Genomic DNA, 26,239 nt, shown 5'->3' on the forward strand with positions numbered 1-26,239 from the left:
CAGCTGAGCTTCCAGACAGCAGCCAGAACCAACTTGCCAGTCATGTGAGAGGGCCACCTTGGAAACAGATCCTTATGTCTGCAGTTGAGTCACCACAGTTGACACTGTGTGAAGCAGATATGATCCTTCTATGCCAAGTCTGGCTCAAATTGCAGATTCATTGGCAAAATAAATATTTATCATTGTTTTAAGCCATTAAGTTTAGAATGGTTTGTTACAAAGCAATAGATAATTACAGCCATAGAATTGGTAGAAGGTAGTTCATGTAGACCTGCATATGTTGGTCAAGATTTGGATGCTGATTATATTGAGGATTATGAGTTGCTATCCTAATGACTGGCATACAGTGATATGTGGATCTGAAGGTAGGTTTGACCTAGTAAATTGCTTGGAGGTTGGAAAATGAAGTACTTGAGAATTTTTAGCAAATACTCAAAGAGAGGTAAGGTTAAGATTTCTGTGTTAGCTAAGGTAAGGTGCGGATCAGTAAAGACGGGTCTGGGGGAGGTTCAGCAGCAGGTATGAAGGATAAGCTTGAGGGGAATTTGAAATAAGGACAAGATAGAAATGCCATTGATGAGAAGCTGCAATCCAGATTGAGGACGGTCACAGGGCCCCTGGGGCCCTGAAGAGAACATGACATTCCTCTGTCACGCTACCCTCCCTGACAAGGATCGAGATTTGAAATGGGGCTGAATGTACTAAACAGAGGGGCAGGGGTTCATGGTAAACTGCACTGAAGGACAGCTATGTCTCATTAATAGTGAGATACAAGTTCCAACACGCGGAGAGGCTCCTGAGCATCCTGGTTGGTAGTCACTGCACGGCTTGGCAGTCACTGTGCTTCTCTCTGCCTCGATACTTTCTTGTAAATAGAGACGATCATAGGAATTACCAGGGTTGCTGTGCGGATTCGGTAAAATAATGTCTTATAAAACCCTTAAGTAGGGCCTGGTACATCTTCTGTACCCAATGAACATTTTTTTAGACCACATTTTCCTTGTGATGAAATGTATCATGGGTCCCGAGCGCCTGGCAACAGTCCCTTCTGCAAGCATTTGGGCTGCAGCAGGCAACGCCCGCCACGGCCATCAACTGTCTCTATTGCTGGTTCTTCTCTATTCAGCTCTGTAAATTGGGGTGTCCTTTGCTATGCCCCACAACAATAAATAATAATCAGAACCATGGAAATGACAAGAGATTTACACTATACCCATGTCAATATGAAATATATAATAGATTCATTTCTGAGAGTGTTTTATGGTTGTTTTCTGGACTTAAAGTGAAGAAAATTGAGCGTTGTTTGGAACCCTTTTATCCTAGGCAGCATAGCTGTTTCTAACTCACTATCAAATTTATCCCAACTCCTGTGCTAGTCAGCACATGATTTCTCTATTGCTTTCCATGTATACTAGGATACGTATTATTTGTCTCTTGGAAAAATAAAAGTCTTTTTGAAGTACTTAAAAAATTCAAAAAAATCTTATGATCTTATGAAGCTGTATTTTAAAGAACTTGTGAGTTTGTTTACATAGACTTATTTGGAGATAAAATTATCAAAAATTAAAATAAAGTAATAATTTATTTATAGTATCGTTGCCAAATCTCATTGAAATATATCTACATGCCTTTCAGAATTTGGGTGATGCAAGGTCAATATTGTTTCTGTTATTATTGTGTTAATAACAAGATCAATTATGAGACAAATTAACAATGTCTTTGTCCTTTGTACAAAAAAAAAAAAATCACACTAATGAAACCTCATCAGAAGGACTTGTTCTTTTTTAAATTATGAAATAGTTAAATATTGTGCTGAAACATTTTAAATAATACCTTGAATAGTCTTCCTCACACCTACAGTCTTACTTTTCAAAATACTCATTAATGGATCTCAAAAGGTTTTATAAATCATTCACTCATTCATTTTTTTGGGAGACTGCTCGGTGTGAAGTACTGTACTAGGCAATGGGAATACAGAGACATTTGAGACCAAAAGTTGCCCTTCGAGTGGCTTGCAGTCCAGGTGGGCAGATAGGGGTAGGAGGCCACAGACAAATGGTGCTTATTCACACATCTAAGGTGAAGTGTGCACAGAGATCGGAGAGAGGCAGGAGAGATGGGTCCATCCTAGTTATTGGGAGGGAGGTCTGGAAATGCTTCGTGGAGGAGGTGACTTGTGAGCTGAGCCTGGAGACAAAGGTGTTCACCAGATGGGAGGAGAAGAGAGGTAGAAGAGAACCATCTGGCAGAGGTATCTCAGGCAAAGTCCTGGAGGTGGGCAGGAGCCCTTTAGGAGAGATGAAGGGCGGTACAAGGGAAAGTGGCTGTGTGAGAAGGGCTTTCGAGGGGCCAGAGGCTGCTTGAGGGGGTGCCGTGGGCAGTGGGCACCAGTATCATGAACGGAGTTGAATTATGCATTTGACAGTCATGCCAGTCTGTGAGCCATGTTAAAATATCACCATGGATGTGAAGCTGGAGAACATTTTATTTATTCTGACCTCTCTCTGGGAGGCAAGGGAATGTGGGTGGAAAGCGTTCTTGGATTCACCACCTGGAGCCTGGAGAGCCCTCATCACGGGGCTTTGGGAAAAGGGGTGGGTCTGTGTAATGTTAGAGCCTTTGTTCCCCTGAGTCGCCTGCTGTCCCCTCTCTCCTCCATCTTCCCCTGCCTCAATGCTCAGCCTCTCCACTGGGTGAGAGCCGAACAGAGATGTCATGCGTAGTGATACTGGTCTCAGGCTGTCTCAGCAAACTCCCGATTGGAATCAGGGCAGTGCGAGGCCGTGACCTGCAGGGGAGCGGTGGGTTTTGTCACTCTCAGAGTCTTCCTGTGCCCTGCTGTCAAGGTAAGTGAATGTGCGTGCTGTCTGGTGTGGCATCAGGCAAAGCGTGCCTGCTCTATAGTTTTTACTGTGCACTGTGGTGACTTAAGGCAGGCAGCTTTGCGGAGCTTTTCCTCAGTCTGCTGAACTAACAATTACATGGTAAGAGCTTAATTTACATGCATCCTTCCTGCATTTGTTTGAGTACTGTATTCAGTGGGCAGTTGCCAAGTAACTGAAAATGTGTCTAGACACAGATGTTTCTATATTCAACCAAATGTTTCCATTTTCTGAGCTGCAAAGTCAAATGCATGCCAACTCTGGGACAGAATTCTGCACAGAATCAGGTAAAGAGAAAATGTTAAGACCTAAGGAAGGGGCTGTTCAACGTCACTAGCTATTGGGACTTTGTTCACCAAAATAAATCCCTTGTGCCTTCCTGAAAATAAACCTCCAATTAATAAGGAGAGCTTTGGAAAGGAAAAGGTTAACAGCTGGCCTGCAATCTGTTTTTCCCCTTTACCTGGGAAATGAAAGAGATGCCTCCATCAAACCTCCTGGCATACATGCCAATAATCAGACCTCCTGGAAAAACACTAATGGTATTTTTAAGTCAAAGGATAACCGAGAGCTCTTATCTGTGAAATGTTTTCAGTAGCTGTTCCAGTTTTCTGTTGCACAAGAAAGCACCCCAAAATTGAGTGGCTCTAAACAATAATTTATTTGTATCTTTCACCTTTCAGTGGGTTGGCGTGGCTCAGCTAGGCGATTTTTTGCTTGGAAACTCTCGTTGTTGTAGTCAGCTAGTACTGCTGTTGGAGACATCAGACGATGTGGCAGGCTGGTCCTCCATGGTGGCTCACCCATGCTGCCTGTTGATGACTCTGGGAGCCCAGGGGGAGTTACCCACCTACATGAGGACTCTCCATGTGCTTCAGGTTTTCACAGCACGACTCTGGGGATCCAAGAGGGAGTGTTCTAAAAGACCCGGGCCCATCTAGACCCTGAAGTCTCAGAATGTCACTTGTGATGCATCATATTTGGACAAGGGCACCCCAGACTCAAAGGGAGGGAAAACAGACCCCACTTCTTAGTAGAAGTCATAGTACCCCAATAAAATGGTCATAGTGTAGAGCAAGTGAGTTAGTAGATATTAGTCAGGCCTTCTTTCAATAATGCAATCTGACATAGTAGGATAAGCCTGCTTTGTCTAGGACTTTGTCTAGGTTGCCCATTGTGAATAAGCCTGGTGTTTATGATTTGATGGGAGCATGACTGGAAACTGTTACATAATCTTGGAAATCAGTGCGGTTTAATAGCTCTGTATGCATTGTTTATTTATTTTTTAAAATATGTTTTTATTGGTTTTAGAGAGAGAGGAAGGGAGAGGAAGAGAGATAGAAACATCGATGATGGAGAAACATAGATTGGGGATCAAGCCCACAACCTGGGCATATGGCCTGACCAGGAATTGAACCAGTGACCTCCTGGTGCATGGGATGACACCCAATCCACTGAACCACACCGGCAGGGTTGCATGCACTGTTTAAATCTCTCATACTCAATCTCAACCAGCACATGTTCTAATGCAGGCTGGAGAGGACAGTTTTTAGTTACACTGGTTGTCAGCAAACTGTTATGATAAAGGGCCAGGTAATATGCATCTTAAGCTGTGCAGATCATAAGGCCTCTGTGGGAACTACTCAGTTGCCATGTAGCACAGGAGTTTCCAGGGACAAAACATAAACAAATGAGCGTGGCTGTGTGCCGGGGAAACTTTAATTACAAAAACTGGTGGAAGCCTGGATTTGGCCAGTGGGCCTCAGCCTTCCTGCGCACCCAGCCTCACAGGCAGGAAGCTCGGTGAGCCATCTGCTTTCCATACACGTCGTCTCTGTTTCAAACACATCTTTCTAAACCATCCTTCTCCCAAACCCAACTCCTTTCGCTCAGTCCTGCATCCAGCATTTTACTCCTTATTTATTTGTTCATCCCAACCCGTAAGGGACTCTAGCCATCTTTCCTGGAAACCTTTTCAGCTCTTTTGGCTTCATTTCTAGGTCTTCTTTGTTCTCACCATGATTCCGCTAGGACTGCTGCTGACCCCAATTTGACAGGGCATCTCCTAGTACAGATAACGTCTTCCTGTGTCAGGTTATCAGTATGTCTGTCATTCATTCCCACCCAAAGATTTGACAGTGATGCCTACACAAACCCCTAAATTTTCTAGCCAAACAACACCAAATGTGTCCAACTCAGCATTTCCCCCCAAATATATGCCGTCCGGAAAAAGCTCACTGCTTATTTGCTTTGTAATAAAAATGCTATAGTATTTCTAAAACTTTTCCACATGCTAGCTTCAGGAGGAGTCCATGATTAACAATTATTGTAGTACTTCTTGATTTCACAAATTATTCATTTCACAACTAAGTAAAATGTAGAATTCCCCATTTCCTAATATTAATATGGCATTCCTCCACAATTTCATGTTGATTTTCTTTTTCCTTTGCAGAAGGAGATTGGAAGGTGACTGTTGTCACTGGGGATCTTGAAAATGCGGGCACCACGGCAACAGTATCCCTTTATGTCTATGGAGAAGCAAGATGTTCAGGTCCAATTATTTTAGGATCTGGGAAACACCAGCTATTTAACCCCAACAGTGCAGATATATTCAAGGTAAAATTGATATGCTATCACCTGCTTGTGAATATATCTTATGATCTACATTCCCTAAGATGAAATAGAGAATTTTATCTGTTTTGCTTTTGCATTACATTTTCTTGGAAAACAAGATTTTATTCTTATTTTTATTTTTTATCATAAGAGAGTTGGGAAACAGGAGAAAACAGAAATCGAAGTTTTTCTTTCCTCCCCACTTTTTATTTGCATAAAGGCAACAAAGTATATGAACTTTAGGAAATTTAAAACTTGTGGAAAAATTTACTTCTAATCTGCCATCAAGTCAAATATTTCCAGTTTTTCAGGATATTGTGGAGCTTGGGAGAGAAAAAGGGAAATAGATCAAGTTACAAAGCACAAACCCTTCTGTTCTAACCAAGGTGCATAGTTTTCATTGAATAAATGCTCCTCAGATTGTTGCAAGCTTTTGATTAACTTCCAGAGTTTTTGAAATTTTGATTTCAAAAGTTTTTGCCATTTTTCTATGGAGAAATGGATTTATGAAAGGCCTCAATATGCCATTCTAGAAGTCTTTCTCTACTTGTTTTTATTTTTAATTTATTTTGTTCTATTTTACTGGAATTCCTATTACTCTATAAAATCTTTTAATTGTGGCTGTGATTTCTATAATCTTCTGAAGATAAGTAAGAACTGGCCCAATGTAAATGTGACTTTGAGCCTACAATATGTCATGTGATTAAATCCATGGAATTTAAGAGCCACCAGTCAAGTGGAGTTGAAACATTGACTATCTCAGTACTGTCAGAACAGTGAAAATTTTCCTTTTGTATAACCGATTCATGTTATATGTGGCAATGTGAGGCAACTCTAATGTTCCCCTGACCCAATCATAGCTCTTGAAGGGAAACTTGAGTGTTGGATGGTACAGAGAGTAGAGGAGGATTCTAGTTTCAAATAAGAGATTGCAAAGTGATGGAAGACCTTATAGTAATTTTGGCAGCTACCCTCCACAGACTATAGAGTCAGACCTATAAGAGCACCTGAAATGTCACTGAGAGCTAGGCTGAAGGAAATGAGACATTCTCAGAAAAATGACCAAGACAAAAATCAGAACAAAGAGTTCATTATAGCAGAAAGTTTGAAGGTAGTAGTCAGAAGGGTTTTCCTAGATTGCAGGGGGGTTAGACCTCATTCATTTGCTAAATATTGAATCTTTTTTTTCTTTGTTGTTGACATTATTACAGATACCTCTCATTTCCCTCCTCTTTGCATCCCTCCACCCAGACCCCACTCTCCCCTCCCTCTGGCCCTCACCACATTGTTGTCTATGTCCATGGGGTATGCACATATACTCTTTGGCTATTCTCTTCAGCTTCTGTAATCTTATCCATTGACTAGCATAGACTAGACACTCATGAATATCTGTTGAAAGCATGAAAGTTTAATGGAAATGACTCTGCTGGAATTTGTTTAATATTTGTTACTTTCACCTGAGGCATTCACTGTTGAATTTTCCTGTGATCATTCTCACCTTGAGGGCATAATAAAGGCATCCCATGTATCTTGTGTGGTTATTATTTACGTATAAACCTTTCCGGAGATTTAGCTGAGCTTTTTATTGCATTTTTGTAAATCAAAACACTAAATAGTATTCTCTGTTGCTTGGGAAAAGTTTGTGGTTAAGCCATTCACTCTTAGAAAGTAGTTTCCTGTTTCTGGTTCACTACTGTATAAGGTCAATTAATTTTGTAGATGAATAGGTTTAATATTTATTATGAGCTCATAGGGCACTTTCACAATTATTTGCATATCCCTTATGTTCCTAGAATAAAATGTATAATACATTTTTTTTATAAAAATGCAATTTGTATTAGTAGGAATTAGAAGACCTATATTTGAGTTCCAACTCTGACCTTTACTAGCTAAGGAGATACGGATAAACCACTTAACATTTCTAAGCTTTAATTTCCTCCTTTGTAAAATGGGTACAATAAATACCTTATAATGTTATTGTACACATTGAAAGAGTTAAAAATCAAAACACTTTGTATAAAGTATAAAATATTGTCTTTATACTCCCGAGGCTCACTCTTATGATCCTGCTCACAAATTGAGGTACACTTCTTGATGGGGTGAAATTTAAAGTAATTTTTCAGATGAATGAAGGCAGGAAGGCGGCTTGGCAGATGGTTGGTAGGTGGCTATTGCTGGCATGGGGGTTCTATGAAGAAACATGTCTGGAGGCTGGAGTAGGAGGAAGGAATAGAGGGAGCCAAGACTAGGTTGGCTGGACCAGAATAAAGCAGTGAAAGTGTAAATAATAGCAAGAACATTTATCTTGGGCCTTTCATAGTTTAAAGGTTAAATGTCCATGTGGACCTAAAAATTATTAGCCATTAGCTAAATTGATGCCAGTGTGTCATTTTGATATTGACACAACTCTGTGTGACTTCTTTATATTTTTCTTTTCTTTCCCCCTCTCCACCATCCTCTTTCTTTATCTCTTTTTTTCTCCTTCCCTTCCCTTTCCTATCCTTCTCTGGTGGCCTTGAAATGTGGAGTTTGGTAACGTTATACATCAACTCCATTTGGCAGCACTAAGCAGCGGAAGGGTCATAATCCTGATATTGTGAGACTGCTTGGTTATATCATGGGTGAAGACACCTAGTTGGCCATTACAGATCATGTTTCTGTCATTCGGATTCTTAATCAATCAAGAAGTTGTGAGGAAAGCTTTCCTTTTTTATTTTTCACTCAGATTCATTCTTTACCATTTGTTTCTTAAGAACCCTCTAGAACTTGGGGGGGAGGGGGTCTGATGCACACATTGACATATCCTTGCTTACGTATTTGTCCTTCCCTGTCTGAAAACTCTGTTGTGTGATTAAAATAGTCCTTGATGGCCACATCCAGTTCAACCAAGATCCACTTCATAGAGTCCGCTTAAGTTTGTAAGCTCTTTCTATCTGCCAATATTATCTGTCCTATAGCATAAATAATTAATAATAAACATCATTTTATAATGCTAATGAAGAAGATGAGCTATTCGTAAAGCCGAAAGCTCTAGTTCCAGCAAATGTTTGGATAGGTTTAAATTAGCCAAATGATTTCACTTGGCACTTCAACCTTCATTACATAACAGTTTTACCTACTCTTCCTGGGCATTTGCTCCCTTTATTGCCTTTATCTAGAAAGGAATGTGGGTCTACATGAGGTTGAATTTGCTTTTATTGACTTGGAGATCTTTCTGAGGTTTAGAAGTACATACAGCTTGTTAACACCTTATGCTATCATAAATAAGCAACTCATATTCTTATTCATTCTTTTTCTTCATTCTGTGATGCAAAACGTGATTCAGGATCAGTGGGAGCTATGCATGTGCTTCCAAAGGAGGCCCAGTTCTCCCAGGACATCTAAATAGCCTAGTGAGATAGTGTCAGTGATGGGAGTTCAATGGAAGAGATGGAGTCTGCTGTTGACATTGCATTATGAAAAAGATTCATGCAGGATGCAAGTAATAAGGGACTGGGTTGTTCATAAAAGCTTTAAATTCAAACATATTCTCTATATTTATTTCAACTTTATTCCAGAAAGACATGCTGTACATAAAGATGACTGTTTCTTTCACAGCCATTGTACTGTAAAAGAAATGAAAATCTATTTTGCTTGGTGGCTTTGCTAGGGAAAAAGAGCACTCTCTCCTAGAGCCAATTGTGCAACATATCTTGATACAGAGAACTGCATGCATGACATTTGCAGTTGTTAGGGGATGCTGAAAACTGAGTAGCAACTTCAGCTGTATTAACTTAAGGTGGGACTAAGAAAGTCATTTGTGATGCAGCGTGACAGCGAGAGCATTTTCTTCTGAAATGCAGTGTGAAAAAGAAAGCTGAAAAAATTTGACAGCGTTCCAGTTGGCAAACGGTAGCATTTGCATCAGTCAATACTGCTGAGTGTTCAATGTAAAATCTCACCTGAAAGTGTAATCGGTTGATTAAAGCTTAGACCAGCGAACGCCAGCACCATTCTAAACAGTGTCACATATGTGTTTGCAGTCCATACATGAGTAACCTTTCAAAATAATGCACACATCTGACCATATGCTCTAGTGAATGCCATTAAAATCCCTGCCATGGTTTCAGAAAGAAATAAACATAATTTGCATTTGGCACCAACATGAACTTGTAATTATCTTGGGATAAAAATGATACAGAGCAATATTTTAAAATGGCTTGTATGCCGGAGGGCCCTGCTTCACAAAAGGCAATCAGTAAGAGAGATGGGAGCTAAGCTGGTTGTTTTAGTCTTAGCATAAAGATTCTAGAAAGGGCACTTTCTGAACATTTGTAATACTTAGTCCTATTCCTTGGGCAATTATTTTCTTACATATAGTAGCTAATCATTTGTTAAATAGATTTTTTAAAGTTTCCCTATTGTATCTGTTGATTTTTGCTATTATTATTATTACTATTATTGAATTTGATTGTCAAAGTGTTGTTCCCAGGAACTTTCAAATCCACTTGATAGGCATGAAGCCTCTTAAAACCCACCATATGTTGAATTATTTTTTCCTTCTATTGGAAAATAGTTGGAAATTAATCAACTGTTAACTATTGTTCCCAAGTAAGCTCCAGCAAGATCCCCGAGTTCCTTTCTCAGAGAGATAAATTTCACATCATTGCAACAGCTGAAACATGTAATGCTTGCGCTGTTCCTGTGGAAATCCCTGGCCAAACGCCTTGCTGGCTCCCTGCTTAATGTTGCTACTGGAGGGGAGAGAAAGATCCATTCAACACGACAGAAGGTTCAAGATCGCCTGTCACCACTGCCACGCATAGAAAAGGGTGTGAAAGGTGACACTGTTCCATCCCTCCGGCTTTGAAGCAGAACCTGTTAGCGGCCAAATCTTGGTTTCTGCCACCGCAAATGGTAGGAGGTTCAAATCTGCACAGATGCATGAGACAAAGGGGGAAACACACATGCAGAGGCCACCCCGGTGTGGTGGTTTCAGTCAGTTCAGGCTGTATAACAAAGTGCCACAGACTGAGTCCAGGCTTATAATCAACAGAAATTTGCTTCTTGCAGATTGGAGGCTGGAAATCTGAGAAGGGTGCCAGCGTGGTCGGGTCCTGCTGAGGGCTCCTTCCCTGGTGCAGACTGCCAGCTTCTCGTGTTGTTCTCACATGGCCGGAAGAGGACAGGAGTGCTCTCTGGGGTCCCCTTTATAAGGGCACTAATCCCATTCTTGGGGTTTCCACCTTCAGGGTCTTATGACCTCCCCAAAATCTCGCCTCCTGATACCATCACAGTGAAGGTTAGGATTTCAACATATGAATTTGAGGGGACAGGACAGTGAGAATCTTAGAATTCTGTGAAATTTTGTTTTGTACAGAGAATGAAGAGAGGGTAGAGTGAACCCTTGTTGAATGGCCTGTAGGCCTCTTGATCCCCTGAAGTGCCCTCTGCCTTGCTTATTGTAAAAGGACCAAAAGAAGACCTAGCTTAGGGAAGGGAGAGGCCCCTGGCTTTGTCAGGCACATAGCATAAGGTTCCAGCCATCTCGCTTTGTTGTGATGTGCAGATGTGCGATTGTTATCGCTTCCAACCTTAGCCAGACTTTGTCTTCTCACATCTGCGCTTCTGCAGTGTCTTTATTATATGGCCCTCCTGCCAGAGTTTTCTCTGTAACTGATTGTCCCCAAATGCACCTTTGGCATATCGTCATCAACACTATTTGTAATTTTAATACTAAAATGTGATATTTCTTGATGCCCTAGACTGGTTAAATCAACATTTTTCATTTCTCCACGGCCCCCTCTTGCAGCACTCATGGCATCTGTGTCTAACTGATCTAACTGATTTGAAGATCTGAGTCCATGTCTGAGTTGTATGCCCCCTGAGGGAGGGGGTCGTATGTGTCTTATGTATTGTTGCTTCCTTAATACTCAATACTGGCCAGACACAGGCCCTCAAATACCTGCGAAGTGGGTTAACTTGAGAGTGATAGTGAACTTGAAACACCTAATTCAAAGTTTAGATATCTCCAGCCATTTTTTTATTGGTAGGATTCAAGGATTCAAAAGGTTGGGGGTAGGGAACACTCTAAAGTTTCCAGATTTTAATCAATTCGAGTGTATCTGGCTTGATGTTGACATCTGTCATTGAACCCAGGATTGCACAGACAAATCCAAATGGAAAGCCTTTGGTATATTTCCTCTGTTGACAGCCTTCAGCTTCTGGCCATTCCTCACTAGAAACGCGTTTCGGAGTCTTGGGTAGGGAGCTCAGTTATAACTGAATAAAAATATTTTATTAAAAAACAGTACTTGTGAGGTCAGTTTTAAGAACAGTTTTATCCTCTCCTTTGAAACTAGCCTGTAAATTAGAGTGGGCACAGCCATGATATATCAAGAGCAAGAGAAAAACTTACAGAGTCATCAATACCATGAGAAATGTGCACATTGGCCAGATTTTTGTTTTCTTATAAAATGCACATGTTTTCTGCCAGCTATGCTCGCTCCAGTCACATGGCAACATGCAGATTAATATTCAAATATCTTGTCCTCATTTATGGGTTCAAGATAATCGGCCTTAGAAATATCCGTACGCTTATTTAATTTTATTTTAAGCCTTCATTTCTATTCATTTTCCTTTGTCTTACAAGTACACCCTAATTTTATGTCTCAAGTATGAGTATTTTTCACAAGTCTAGATACTCTCCCTCTGCCTCTCTCTCTCCCCATCTCTTTTTTACATCTATCTACCCACCTTTCTCTATCCTCTATCTATCTATCTATCTATCTATCTATCTATCTATCTATCTATCTATCTATCATCTATCTATCTATCTATCTATCTATCTATCTATCTATCTATCATCTATCTATCTATCTATCATCTATCTATCTATCTATCTATCTATCTATCTATCTATCTATCATCTATCTATCTATTATCTATCTATCTATCTATCTATCTATCTATCTATCTATCATCTATCTATCTATCTATCTATCATCTATCTATCTATCTATCTATCTATCTATCTATCTATCTATCTATCTATCTATCATCTATCTATCATCTATCTATATCTATCTATCTATCATCTATCTATCATCTATCTATCATCATCTATCTATCTATCATCTATCTATCTATCTATCTATCTATCTATCTATCTATCTATCTATCATCTATCTATCTATCTATCTATCATCTATCTATCATCTATCTATCTATCTATCTATCTATCTATCTATCTATCTATCTATCTATCATCTATCTATCTATCTATCTATCTATCTATCTATCTATCATCTATCTATCATCTATCTATCTCTATCTATCATCTACCATCATTTATCTATTAAATTAGAAAGTAAAGGAAGTAGGCATTATATTGTCACTAATCCTCCAAAGATTCAAGCTATACTTACTTCAGTTCCTTAAATGTCTGTGGTAACTCATTCTTGGTAATCCATCTGCCCAGCAGATTTTACTGGGATCAACACTTCTGTGCCACAAGTCAAAATTTAGTTTTAGCTCTCATTTTTTGTGAGAATTTTATTGTGGGTAATGGTGAGGAGGTGTTAAAGGGAAACCCAGTCCAACTTTTATAGCTTGCAGGCCAGAAAAATTAGTCACAGTTCAAGCATGAAAAAGAAGCCTTAGGCATTGAACTCTAATTACACCTAAATTATCTCTAGCAGTTTTCTAAGTCTAGTAACAGTAGGCAATGAAATCAATATTTACACGGCTCCCACAGAATATTTCTCACTCTCCTTTAGCTGGACTCAGAGGCTGAGTTAATTGACAGCAACCTAGCATGCTAAGTGAAGGACTCCAGGCCTCAGGTTTGCCATGCCATATGGAGGACTGCATTTCACGAGCAGCTTTCCTGGACACCCCGGGGATGCATCTGCTCAGTGCTTCACTTCGCCCTTGCCTCTGTAGACTTCTCTGCCTTCAACTCCTCCACAAGCTCAGTCTCAGGCCCAAGACAGAATGGCATCTCCTCCGCCCATTTAGCCTGTGTTTTAGTGTCACCACACCTGCGCTTTACTGTTTCGGTGTGCCATAGTGTAGTGTTAGCATTTACAAATACAAGTACAGTGCCATGGTAAAACCAGGCCACTGCCTGCAGAGCACAGGAGCCGTTGAACGGGTGCTGTCAACCACTTGTACTTAGGGCAAAATGGGAAAGACTTTCCCACTCAGACGATGCAAAGGATGCGTTAATTTATTTAGTTTTAACATCATTTAATCACTTGCTCTTGCAAACAAAATGTTACTTAATTCCCGGGAAAAAACTGTAGATTATGTGAGAGCTGGTCCTCTTGGGTGCAGTCACGTATACACACTCATGCACACAACCTGCACACACATTCATCTGACAAGCACAGGTGGTGTCTACACAGGGAGTGATGATGTGGGAAGGAAGAAACAAGCAACTATTTGATTTACACATTAACACACCAATTATGTTTGCTATTTCTGTTGTGTTGTGCTTTGTTTTTCTCTGTGGACCACTTTCAGCTCTAGGGATAGAATTGTCCAACAGTTTCAGTGCGCTGTGGGGTGGAGAGGACCTCATGCACTGTGAACTCCTGTTGTCTTGAGTTAAATTTCCTGCTCTGAAGCTTAGGGGACACAGGGCTTTGGGCGAATGACATAACCTCTCTGAAGCTCAGCTCAGCTCAGTTTCCTCTTTTGCAAAATGTAAAGAATAGTATCTCATAGGCTTGCCATAAGGATTTGAAACTGGCAGAGATTTTCCTTCCCTCAGCAAGAGTAGTCTGTGATCTCCTCACTGTTCTTACACCACATAAGCATCTTGAATCTTGACCTGGTTTTGATTGTAAGACTGGTTTAGTTTTAAGTGAAAAACCCCAACTTCTTCTTATTGTAATTCTGAAAAATGAGCAGACTTATAAAGGCTCCAAGAAGCTCACAGAATACAAGGAATGAAGAAAGCCTTAAAGAGTAAATGAGCACTCAAAAGGACTCAAACGTTACAAACAAAAACTAAACAAAAAACAGAGTAACTCAAAAGTTAAAAACAAAACAAAAACCCAAACAAACAAAACTCAAAATAACTCAAAGTAACTGCACCGGCCCTTTGGAAGTATTTCAGACTTGACACCATGCAGCACGGCGTGGATGGCATTATCTCTGTCTGTTGAGAACAAGGTGCTTGATGGATGATCATAAGAACATATAAAACCTGGCGTATTTCCTCGGAGTTGACCAAGTAAGTTCTGCAGTGAATAGGCCCTGGAATGGGACTCAGTATGTTGGCAGGAGGCACTAGGCATGGGATTTGGTTTCCCAGTTTGCCCCTTGAAGTAACGGTCCTGGTTATTGTGTTTTCAGAGCTCTCAGGTGTGCTGCTTACTTAACACTCTTTCATTTGGAAGAATTTTAACTTTTTTAAGCTGACATTTGATGCTGCTCAGATTTCTTCAGCTGTTTTGTTCCTCCTCTTGGAGAAGTTTGCTGTTGGTCACAAAATGATAGTGCCTGTGGCCCATTGAAAGTACTGGAAATTCTGCCTGAAAAAGAACCTCAGCACATGGTCTAGCATTTCTTTTGTGGTTTAGGTCATTTGACAGACACACAGCTCTCTCCTCCTCTGACTCCACACACCACAGAATTCTATCCCTCACGACTGAATTATTCTTTTATAAGTCAGATGGTATACTGAAGAACTATTTTCAAAATACTTTATGTTTGTTGAATGGCTCTAAGCTTACAAAAGCTTGTTGTCTAGCTCTCAAGTCAAAATCAAGCCTCTTCTTCAAAGGGGCACAAGTAACTTGAGGCGATAGACATGTTTATTGCTTCGATTTTGGTAATGGTTTCTCAGGTGTATGCATGTGTCCACTCATCAAGTCACATACATGAAATATGTACAACTTTTTGTATATCACATACTCCAATAAATCCATTAAAATTAATGAATTAGAAACTCTCTTCTTGTAATTTTATTAAATGAAATAAATGGCCTATTAATAATCATTACTTAATATTTGCACCAACTCAAGGAAAACGTTCACTTTTAATATTCTCGTCTATGAGCATGTCCAATGTTGATTTATCATACTCCAGACAACGTAGTTTGATAACAATATTCCTAACATTTGATGTAGATTACAAAGGAAGTCTGAAATTTTCTTCATGGTCTGGGATGGTCCAGACCCTTTAATGGCAGACAGATGGACTAGAGAGTATTGCAAGCTGCGTTCCAGCCCTTTAATTCTTAGATTTTTATAGCAACGAAAACATGTGGTGTGTTTGTCTGTGTGTGTGTGTGTGTGGGGGGGGTTATGATGAATACCATTTCTAATACAGGGCGGGGCAAAAGGGGGTTGACACGAAACAGTTTATTCTTATATTATTACTTATTAATAAATGTATTATTTTCCATATGAACAACCGTAAACCTACTGTATTTGCCCCACTCTGTATTTAAAATTTTTAAAATAGATGTTTGCCTTGAAGTTCTATTTGCTAATGTTAATATTTTTTCAGAATGATAGTTCATATTTGGCTCATTTGTAGCTAATTATTATAATGGGGATTAACTTACGTCTCGGCATGAACATTTTGTCTTAGCTTCTAGTGGCTTTATTACTTGAGAAATGTTAATACAACGTGAGCAGGAACCCCTAGCATACTGATGTATCCCAGTCTGACCCTGCCCACGTGTTACAGAGGCCTGGTCTCCTAGCCTTGTGATGGCTGCCGAGTCTCAACTCGAGCTGGAACAATCCAAACTCAGTCCCCCTTAGGGCCTTTGAAAGGTTATGGGAGCTGTTCCCTCGGCTTGCGATGCTCTGTCTTCTATCAGCTACCAGCTGAGTACCTTTCGTGCAGTCCGATCCCAGCCTGAACATCACCTCAGAGAGGCCTCCTCTGGACATCCTGTCTAGAAAGGTCCCCCTCAGTGCTGTAGAGGTCTGACCACATCATTCATTTTTTTCTCATGTGTGTTTATTGCCTCTTTCATCCCACTAAAAGGTGTGCTTCCCAAATAGGTGCCCTGTCTCTTTTATTTATCGCTTCTCTCTCCAGTGCCTGGAATAGCGTCTGGTATATAATAACCCCTCAATAAAAGTTTTTTCATGACTGACTGACTGAAGAGATGAATGACTAAATGATTAAGAGCTGGGGGTAGTCAAAGACGAAGGAGATCAATGAAGGTTAGTGTTGTTGTCTTGAGGATGCTTTTGAAAGAGGTGGGATCAGACAGAGACTTTTCCTAGGCCTTGGAAACGTAGAGAAGAGACCTGGGCACACAGGGCCAGGTGATCAGTAGGAGGGAAGGTATCGATGGGAAGATCCAAAGCCACTGGGAGCTGGTGAGGGATGAGTCTGCTAGAAAGGAACTTGCACGGGAGGGAGTGGTGGGGGTGAGACTAAAACTACACAGAAAAGGTTGGTGGCTCTGTGGAAGGAAGACTATGTTTAATACAGAGGGAATTGTCCCAGTTAATTTTCTAAATAATTCCTTCACTTATGTATATAGGGAAGTATTTTTTTGTTAAATGACTCTAGAACACCTCGTTATTCCACCTGTCAATTCTATTGATGTTCATACAGACATAACATAATATTTTTTCTAAAAATAATGTGCACTCTTTATTTTAATTTATTAGTCTTGGGTTTAAGTATTACAAAATTCCACTTACAGAGAAAGTCATAATTAATATATGGCCTATTTCATTTTACTTTCAGAAAAGAACTATGAAAGCCATTTCATAATTGGGAAATGTAACCATTTCTTATGGGACTTGTATTTCCTGTCATAAAGCTTGGCCAACCTAAATGCTCACAGTCAGAGTGTTCCTACAAAGTAAGAAAACACACACACAAATAAAACTCTCAATCATTTTTAACATTGCATGTATGTTAATAACACTTGCTTAGGTCATTTTCTCATGCCAAAGTCATTTTAAGCTGCCTTGGTTAGGAAATAGGTCGACTGACAGTTTTGAACCAAATGTGCATAGGAGAGCTGCATTTTTAATTTGCATGCTTCCTGGGCAACCTTGGACCCGTTACTTTAGCTCAATTTCCTCAACTGTGAAATGGATTCAATAAGCAGTGTCTTTGCAAAAATGCAAACTGTAGCTGAAATAACCCTTATGCTAATGATGGCCTGTTCTGACAGGAGATTTCCTGTCCTCTCACTTCTATCAACTCTAAGAAATGCTATTTTAGAAAAAGCCATCAGGTTTATTTAGGCTGAGACTTTTTGTTCAGAATAGCATCTCTCCCACAACACATTAAGATTCAGCAACAGTGAGAAATCTCAACATGGAAAACTAAGAGTAACCACAGACCTGTGATGCAGGACATCGAAGTCAGAACCTGAGGCCCAGCTGCCCCCGAGGAAAGGTGGAAGGCGTGTGGTAACACCTCTAGCTGTTCTCTGAACTCCAGGCTCAGGGTGCATGCCGCTGGGGAAAGCCAGCCACCTGTCTTCGCCCCCATGAAACTACTTTGAGAGGCAAATGACTATTTGCCAGGGTCTCAGAACCAGGCAGATACTGCAAATCCCAGAAACCATGGAGCCAAAAGCAGGAGGGAATAAGCAGTGACAGAGTGCAGCGGGTGAGGTGGAGCCTAGGGGTGATCAGTTCTTGCTGAGCTGCACAGGCCAGAGGAGGGGCAGAGCAGGGCATGCGGGAGGGTCTGGGACAGGTGAGGTCATGACCGCAGGGCCAAAACACAGGAGACTGATGTCCGTGCAAGAGTAAAGGAGGCCATGGGCCCCAGGAATCCGCAAGAAGATCCGTAAGGAGAGAATCTCCTGAGAAGAAACATCAAGGTGAGAAGGTGAGCTGGAAATGGCCTCTTCTAACCTGCCGCCGTTAATTGCCCCAACAGCAGCTGCATTTCCACCAACACACAACCCTCACGTGTCTCCTGGTGCCCGTGTTTTGTCTCGAATAATACAAACTGCTTAACAGAACCAGGATACATTGATTCCATGTCTTCGATCAGGAAAATACAAAACAAAACCAGAATTGGTCTGGAATGTCCTTCTGTTATCTGGAATCAACGATGGCTTCAAAAATGTCAAGGGCAGTGCTGACGGACAAAAGAGCGACTATAAAGGGGCTTTCACTGCTTAAGCTGGAAGTACCGTCTTCCTAATAGTGATAACAATCATAATAGTTAATTGAAACAAGTGGAGACTGGGAAAAGCCATGAATTAGTAATTACATTCAAAGGAGAAAAGAGAATAGAAAATGTACAAAATGTAGTTGTCATAAAAAGAAGGGTATATAATAGTTTATGTTTTATTATTTATGATTTTAATAAATAAAGGGGTGTTAATAAATGGGATTCCTGTAAAGCTCCATGTCCTTTGAAATTTTAATAAATTCTACAAAGGATGTAAACAATCTGCAAATTGTGACCAAAAAATACCCAGAGAGTAGTGCATTCAGTTTCAGGAATGTTAGCTTTCGATGTATCCACCATGATTTTGGATAGTTTTGATGTCATTCAGCACAGCATAGTTTTTATTACCTGGAATGTAAAAGAAAGAAATTAAAAGTAAATCATTAATAATTTAATTTAAATGATGAGTAAATTCTATCTCCCCTCTATTTTGCAAATTGTTTATATGTTCTATAGATACAAATGTATTAAATTTAAAAACTGAAAATTTATTTTATGTAGACCATGAATATATGTGTTTTGTTTCTTATTTTAATTATGTATCTGTTTATACGTACAAAAATGTATTTATTTCTATCTCTGTGGGAAGGAAGGAAAGAGTACAGAGCACTCTGAGTAATTCAATAGCCCAGGAAGAAGCAGGTGTCACACTAAGGTGAGGAAGGGCTGCTTGCACCCCAGGGCCGTGCACAGTGGGCAGGTAGGGAGGGGTCCTGTGTGCTCCGAAATGGTACATGAGCCAAATGCCTAGAGGAGAGAACTATGCAGACAAAAGCATCTCCTAGGAGATAAGATCTCCAAACGGCCTTTCTAATTATAACAAAATGTTTGTAAGTACATTTTTTTAAATATCTTTTTCTTTTTTAAATGATTGCAGATTCACAGGAAGTTGCAGAAATATCCTATGCACCCTTCATCTAGTTTTCTCCAATTGTTTCATTTTACATAGTTATAGTTAATATCAAATAAGATTTTGGCATTGGTACAACCTGCCTGCCTAGTTTTATGTCATTTAATCAGGTGCATAGATGCATGTAATCACCTCCATAATCAACATGTGTATAGAGCTCTTTTGTCCCCCAAAGATTTCCCTTGTGCTATTGCTTTATAGTCACAGCCCTCAACCCCAGCCATGCACCACCACCATCCCTGGGAAACACTATTCTGTTTTTAATCGCTATGATTTTGTTACTATGAGAATATTATATAATTGGAATCACACAGTCTGTGGAATTTTGATGTTAGCTTATTTCCCCCTTCATTTAGCACAATGCCCTTGACATCCACCCAAGTTGTTGCATGTATCGATAGTTTATTCCTTTTTCTGGCTGAGTAGTAGTCCATGGTGTGGGTCCCACAGTTTGCTTAACCGTTCGCCTACCAAGGGACATTTTGATTGCTTCTAATTTGGGACTATTATAAGTAAAGATGTTAGGACAATTGTATGCAGGCTTTTGTATGGATATAAGATTTCGTTTCTCTGAAGTAAAGTCCAGCAAGGTAATTGCTGAGAGTATGGTAGTGTATGTTTAATTTTTTTCAGGGAAAGCCAAACTATTTTCCAGATGGCCTACTATTTTACACTCTCACTCGTAATTTATAAGATGTATAAGAGATCTCGTTGTTGTTGTTGTTGTTTTGCATCATTGCAAGTATTTGGTGTAGTCATTAATTTCTTATTTTATCTGTTCTAATAGGTGTATAGTGATATCTCATGGTGGTCTTAATGCACGCTTCCCTGTTGCAAAACATCTTTTCATGTGCTTATTGCCATCTACGTATTCTTTTTGGTGAAATTGCTCTTCATATCATTTGACCATTTCATTTTTGCTTTTTAATGTTGATTTTTGATAAGCTTGTTTTGTTTTTAACTATACATATATATCTACGCACATTTATTATAGGACATGTATTCTATATATAGGTAAATGTGGATATATATGAATATATGAACTATATGTACTAGATATTAGTGCTCTTTAAGATATGTGATTTGCAAGTATTTTCTCCCATTCTGTAGCTTGAATTTTCATCCTGTTAATAGGATTTTTTACAGAGCAAGAGTTTTGAATTTTGATGAAATTCAATTTTTCAGTTTTTTCTTTTATGGATTATGCTTTTTGTATAATGTCTAAGAATTCTGATCTTTTGAAGGTGGTCAAAAGGTACAGACTTCCAGTTATAAGGTAAATAGGTAGCAGGGATGTAATGTACAACACGGTGACTATAGCTAATAAATTCTATGAGTTCTCATCACAGAGAGAAAATATTTCTCTTTTTCTTTTCTTTTTAGTCTATGTGTGAAGATGGATGTTAGCTGAACCTACTGTAAATCAAACTATCATGCTGTGCACCTTAAACTTGTACAGTGATGTGTGTCAATTATTTTTCAGTAAAACTGGGGGGAAAAAATCAGTTTTTCCAATACAAAGTCACTCTGTTTCAGGGCTATTTGATTAGCCTTAGTTTAAATCCAGAAGCCTGTATGGTTTCTTTTCGTCAGGACCCCACTTTAATGGGGAAAAAACAATCTCTTATAGACACCAGAAAATTAGATTATTTTTTTTAGGGCTAACCACTGAATAAATAGTGTAGATCAATAACTACAATAAAACATTTATTTTGCAAGGTAACAATAACGAGCTGCTAAAAAAAGATGTAGTGAAAATTAGCTGGATTTAATCTATTGGTTTGTCCACTGTCAATGGATTTGTGCTTTGCCATAAATACCAGCATTTCATGGTGTTACAAGTAGGTAGTTTTAAAGGAAATTAGTGAGAAATATTTAGGGGGGGAAGTGGATATTGAGTTCACAACTGAATATGAATTTTTAATTTGACAAATCAGATCAGGATGTAGGAAATCTTATTTCCCTTTTCTCCTTTGTGTTGTAGATTAATCTTAGAGATATTGGTGAAATCTATAAAATACGTATTGGACACGACAACAGTGGAAAGGATCCCAGGTGGTATCTGGAAGAGATTCGGCTTGAAAACATAGACACATGTGAGCTGTTTTGTCTAACTGTTGATTCCTGGATAGCTGAGAATGAAACTGATGGAGATAGATGGAAAGAACTGCCCATTGTGAGAACTAATAAAGCATCTTTGCCAGGTATTTAATTTCGCTTCCTTTATGATTTACATTAAAGATGAAAATAATTGGGATGATACAGAACAGAGAATAGAAACCTTTTCCAGTGAAGGGCCAGACACTAAATATCTATTCTTTCAAGTCTCTTGAAACTGTTCAACTTTCCCATTTGTGAGACAGCTTCTATAGATAATATGTAAACTAATAGTGTGGTTGCATTCCAAAAAAACCTTTATTTGTGGACACTGAAATTAGAATTTTATATAATTCCCTTTTATTAAAGAATAATATTCTGCTTTTAATTTTTTTAACCATTAAGAAAATTAAAAAGCATTCTTAATTCCTGGACTGTACAAAAACAGGTGCTGGCAGATTTGGCTTAGAGGCCATAGCTTTCCTTACTTAGAACATTAGGCTTTAGGGTTAACAAGTATGGTTGTTCAAAGGTGAAAACTTATATACCAGGATGTATGTGTATCGTCAATTCATCTTCTGTAAATGGTCTGCTAGCCATTTCAATGTGGCTTTTTTCTTGGCTATGCTGTGTTGATAAATGTTAGCAATCATGAATTTAGGAGCGGCTAAATTCCCTTACTCGGTGTTTTGTTGGTTGGTTTTGTTTTGCCTAAAAGTAAACTCACATACTGCCTTAATTTTTTTCTGTCCATTCCATGTATGTCTGATAATCACCTTGTTTTTGGCTGCTGTGTTGGAAATATTTTCTCAATGGATGCTGATGGCCTTTTTGTCCTAAATTAAATGTGTGTGTGTATGTCTGTGTGTGTGTGTGTTTCCTGTGCCCTAGAACTCTCTATGCATTTGACACTGCTGATCTCTCATTTGAAGGGGCAGAGATTTCTAGAGGCTCTGGAACTAGACACACTGGTTTAGCCTTGACTTGGTGATGCATTTAGTTCTGTTACCCTGAGCAAGCTGCTTAGCCTTCCTTAGCCCAAAATACCTCATCTGTCCAGTGAGGGTGAAAGCAGAGCCTGTGTCACAGGGTTGTTTTGAGTCCCTGAGATAATGCACTTAGTCTTTAGGGTAATATACTTACAGTACTTTGTTCCTGGTGCATACATGGAATCATGCAATAAATACTTAGCTATTACAATCATTGTCATTAAATATGTCTCTAGCCCTGGCCTATGATACCAACATAGTTCTTTACTGCTTCCTCCATTTTTTAAAATAAAATTCAATCCCTACCTCCACTGGGCGCGCTTCCCTTGAACGTGTGGGTGTGGGTCTGAATGCTTGATCTGTGTCCTTCTGAGCCTCTCCCTGCCCCTCGCTAACCCTACACAGGGGACTGGCCTTCCCCTGAGCCCTGCCCTCCTCCCTGCCTGGAGCCCCAGGATTCTGAGGCCGCTCCTGTCGCATCAGCCTGGGGCCTTTGAGGTCCAGGGGGCTGGGCCACACAAAGGGGAGCGTCTGCGTGCTGGGCTGCTAGCGGCCTGGGCAGTGGGCACCAGGGGGGTCAGACAGGGCGCCCGACCCCCAGGAGCCATTCATTGTCGCAGCTTCAGTTTCATCTCCCCCTCCCCTCCCCTCCCCTCCCCTCCCCTCCCCTCCCCTCCCCTCCCCTCCCCTCCCCTCCCCTCCCCTCCCCTCCCCTCCCCTCCCCTCCCCTCCCCTCCCCTCCCCTCCCCTCCCCTCCCCTCCCCTCCTCCTGCCCCTTCATCGGGTGCTTCTCTGCAGCTTTCTCCTGAAGGCCCGTGGGTCTCTGAGCCACCACGTCCCAGATGGTCGTGGTGGGGACTCGGGGATGCTTGCGGACTGCCGTTGGCAGGCACATACTTGGTGCAGCCACTATGAAAAACAGAATGGAAGTTCCTTAAGAAATTAAAAATAAAATGACCATGTCATCCAGCAATTCCACTTCCCGGTGTTTAAAGAAAATGAAAATACCAATTCAAAAAGAGATATGCACCACCATGTTCATTGCATCATTACTTACAATAGCCAAGGTATGGAAGCAACCCAAGTGGTTATCAATGGAAATCTTGCCATTTACCGCAACCTGGTCGATGTCTAGGGCATTATGCAATGAAATAAACTAGACAGAGAAGGACAGATCCTTCGATCTTTCTTATACGTAGAAAAGAACCCCCCACCCCCCAAAAAAACAGCCAAGCTCATGCATACAGAGAACACTTTGGTGATTATAAGCGGAGGGGGTGGGAGTTTAGGAGAAATGGGTAGAATGTGTTTTTTTGTTGTTTAAATAAATTGAATAAATATTTCTAAAGACTCAGCAAATGATATACTCTGTTACATGAATCATTCTTAACTGATATAAGAATGTTAGAAATTATGGAGCAAACGTGAGAGAAAAAATTTGAGCTAATATCCAGCAGTTAAAAAAAAAGAACTCTAGAAATCTAGTACCTATCTATACTATTCACCAAGTTGCTAACATCTGTCAAGAATCCATTCTTTCTACAAATGATGTATTAAATCCACAGCGCCAATAAGAAACAGAAGTCTTGTTGGTCTGACGTATTAGTTATTTCTCAATTCACAGTGTTTTTAAAAGCTGCATTGTTTTAAAATGAACTTTACTTAAACTCAATTGCACAACTAGTTTGTAGGCAAAAAAAAAAAAAGTGGAAAACAGTTGTATGGGTTTAAAAAAAATTCAAGATACAAAAGAAACCCATTGTACTTTAAATGAACTATTGATCTTTAGGGTTCATTTAACTTGAGCAGCAATAAAAGCTCAGCATGTCTCCCCTGCATCTTTCTGATCACCCTTCTCCCAAACCAGCTAATGAAACTTTACTCATTAGCATCTCCCACTTAAAGGCGTAATTTCTTAGCTGAAGCGCACCAACCATTTCTTAAAGCAATTTCTCCTACTAAATAAGATAATGTAATACACCCTACCTAGAGCTAATCTGACCCAGTCTTCTCATTTTTTTCCAGTTCTGACGAAGCAATTCAGCTGCCCTTTTCCCAGACTGAATATTTGCTCATTTAGGGCAAAATCATTAAAATAAGAAAATAAAAAAATAATGACACATCAGTGTTCAGGAATTAACTAGGGATCGAAACCTACTGGCAAGCAAGGGGCAGTGTGGTCCTGCTTAATATTCCTTTTGGAAAGTCATTCTTGGTGCCACCGACAGGTTCATTTACTATTCCTGCAACATCCAGGGTAGGCAGAGCAGAATCAAACCACTGAATTGACGCTTCCCTGGTCTGGGTTTGAAAGGAGTAAGGAGGGGTTGACCTTCAGTATTTTGAGATTGTCTGTCCATCTGTCAGAATATTCTAACGTGGCCCGGGGAAGAACACAAAGAGTAATGTAGGGGAACTTTTCTTTTTAATGAAGCTATTAATGCTTAGGCTTGCCAGGCTGGATAGAGTTCTAGTGACACACTTGAGGGTTTTATTTATTTTTCAATTTAGTGGCACAAAAAGAGCCCTTTCCCTTGTAGCTGGCACTTAACACTCTGAGCCAATTAATTTTGTGACTTTGCCTCTTCTTTTCAAATGATAACTGGAATGTTTTCAAAAAGGGTTTTTGAGACTGGCTATAAATCTTCAGTCTTTGGGGGCTGAGCTAGATGGCTGGTCGGATAAGAGCAATCTCCTCCTTGGCACTAGCAGGCCAAGCTGAGCTCATCCACACCGGCTCTGATTCGCTCAGTGCCTGCCATGTTTGTGGGGATGGGCACCAGGAGCTGCTGATCACCCTGGGTTGGTTTTCCTTAAAACTCTTCAGGTAATGGCCGGTGGGGATGGCCCAGAGGACAGGAATGCCAACCGAGCTCACAGTGACTGCCTCACAATTCTGGCTTCAGGCTCTCCGCAGGGGAGATCGGTGATAATGTGAGGTGAGGTCTTGGGCCATGTCTGTGAGTGAGGAGGCGTTGGATGCAAGTGCGCAGGTGTGTTTAGAGGTTTACTTTGAAATAAAAAAATAGCTATCTGTGACTGTAAGAAAGTAGCATCATAATAGAAATGTGTCTGCTTCAAAACATATGCATTTATCAGGCTTTGAGGAGTGAGAAAATACATGTGTTTCTGAAACTCTGGCAACTTACAGCAAGGTTTGGATGGTAATAGTTGAGTTAAGATAAGTTTAAAAAGACAAGCAGGCTTCTTTTCATGCTTCGGCCTTTACCACAATACCTGTGTTCAAGGGGGAAATGTGGGCTTCGGACAGAGACAGACCATTCCATTGACAAAACAGCTGGAGCTCAGAGAAGCAGAGACTGGATTCAAATCTTGGTCTCAATCACTGGCTTTGGAATTAGGGCAAGTTGCACAAGTTTTCTCAGTCTTGGTTAGTTTGCCTATGAAATGGGGCACATAATAACTGTTATTAGAATGATCACCATTATAATTCACCATCCAAACCAGGACATTTTTTAGAGAGGAGAAAGGCTCTGTTAATAAGTATCGGCACCATTCCAGGCAGACCAGAATTATGTTTCCACCAAGAGGATGTGGAAGGGTATAAATACAGTGTTTGCCACCTA

At 40.1% G+C, this 26,239-nt stretch overlaps 1 protein-coding gene across 1 annotated transcript in view; it reads left to right on the forward strand.

Moving 5' to 3' along the window:
* The window catches only part of RP1 (RP1 axonemal microtubule associated), a gene marked incomplete at both ends in the record, with an annotated part of 119,564 nt that overhangs the window by 78,842 nt on the left and 14,483 nt on the right, over positions 1-26,239 (forward strand). The window contains 2 exons of the mRNA XM_081116269.1: positions 5,335-5,498; positions 21,551-21,770. Of these exons, the coding sequence (XP_080972395.1) occupies positions 5,335-5,498; positions 21,551-21,770 (384 nt within the window). The remainder of the gene's footprint in view (positions 1-5,334; positions 5,499-21,550; positions 21,771-26,239) is intronic.

This window comes from Miniopterus schreibersii, assembly GCF_964146895.1.
Source record: "Miniopterus schreibersii genome assembly, chromosome: 17".
Classification (NCBI taxonomy): domain Eukaryota; kingdom Metazoa; phylum Chordata; class Mammalia; order Chiroptera; family Miniopteridae; genus Miniopterus; species Miniopterus schreibersii.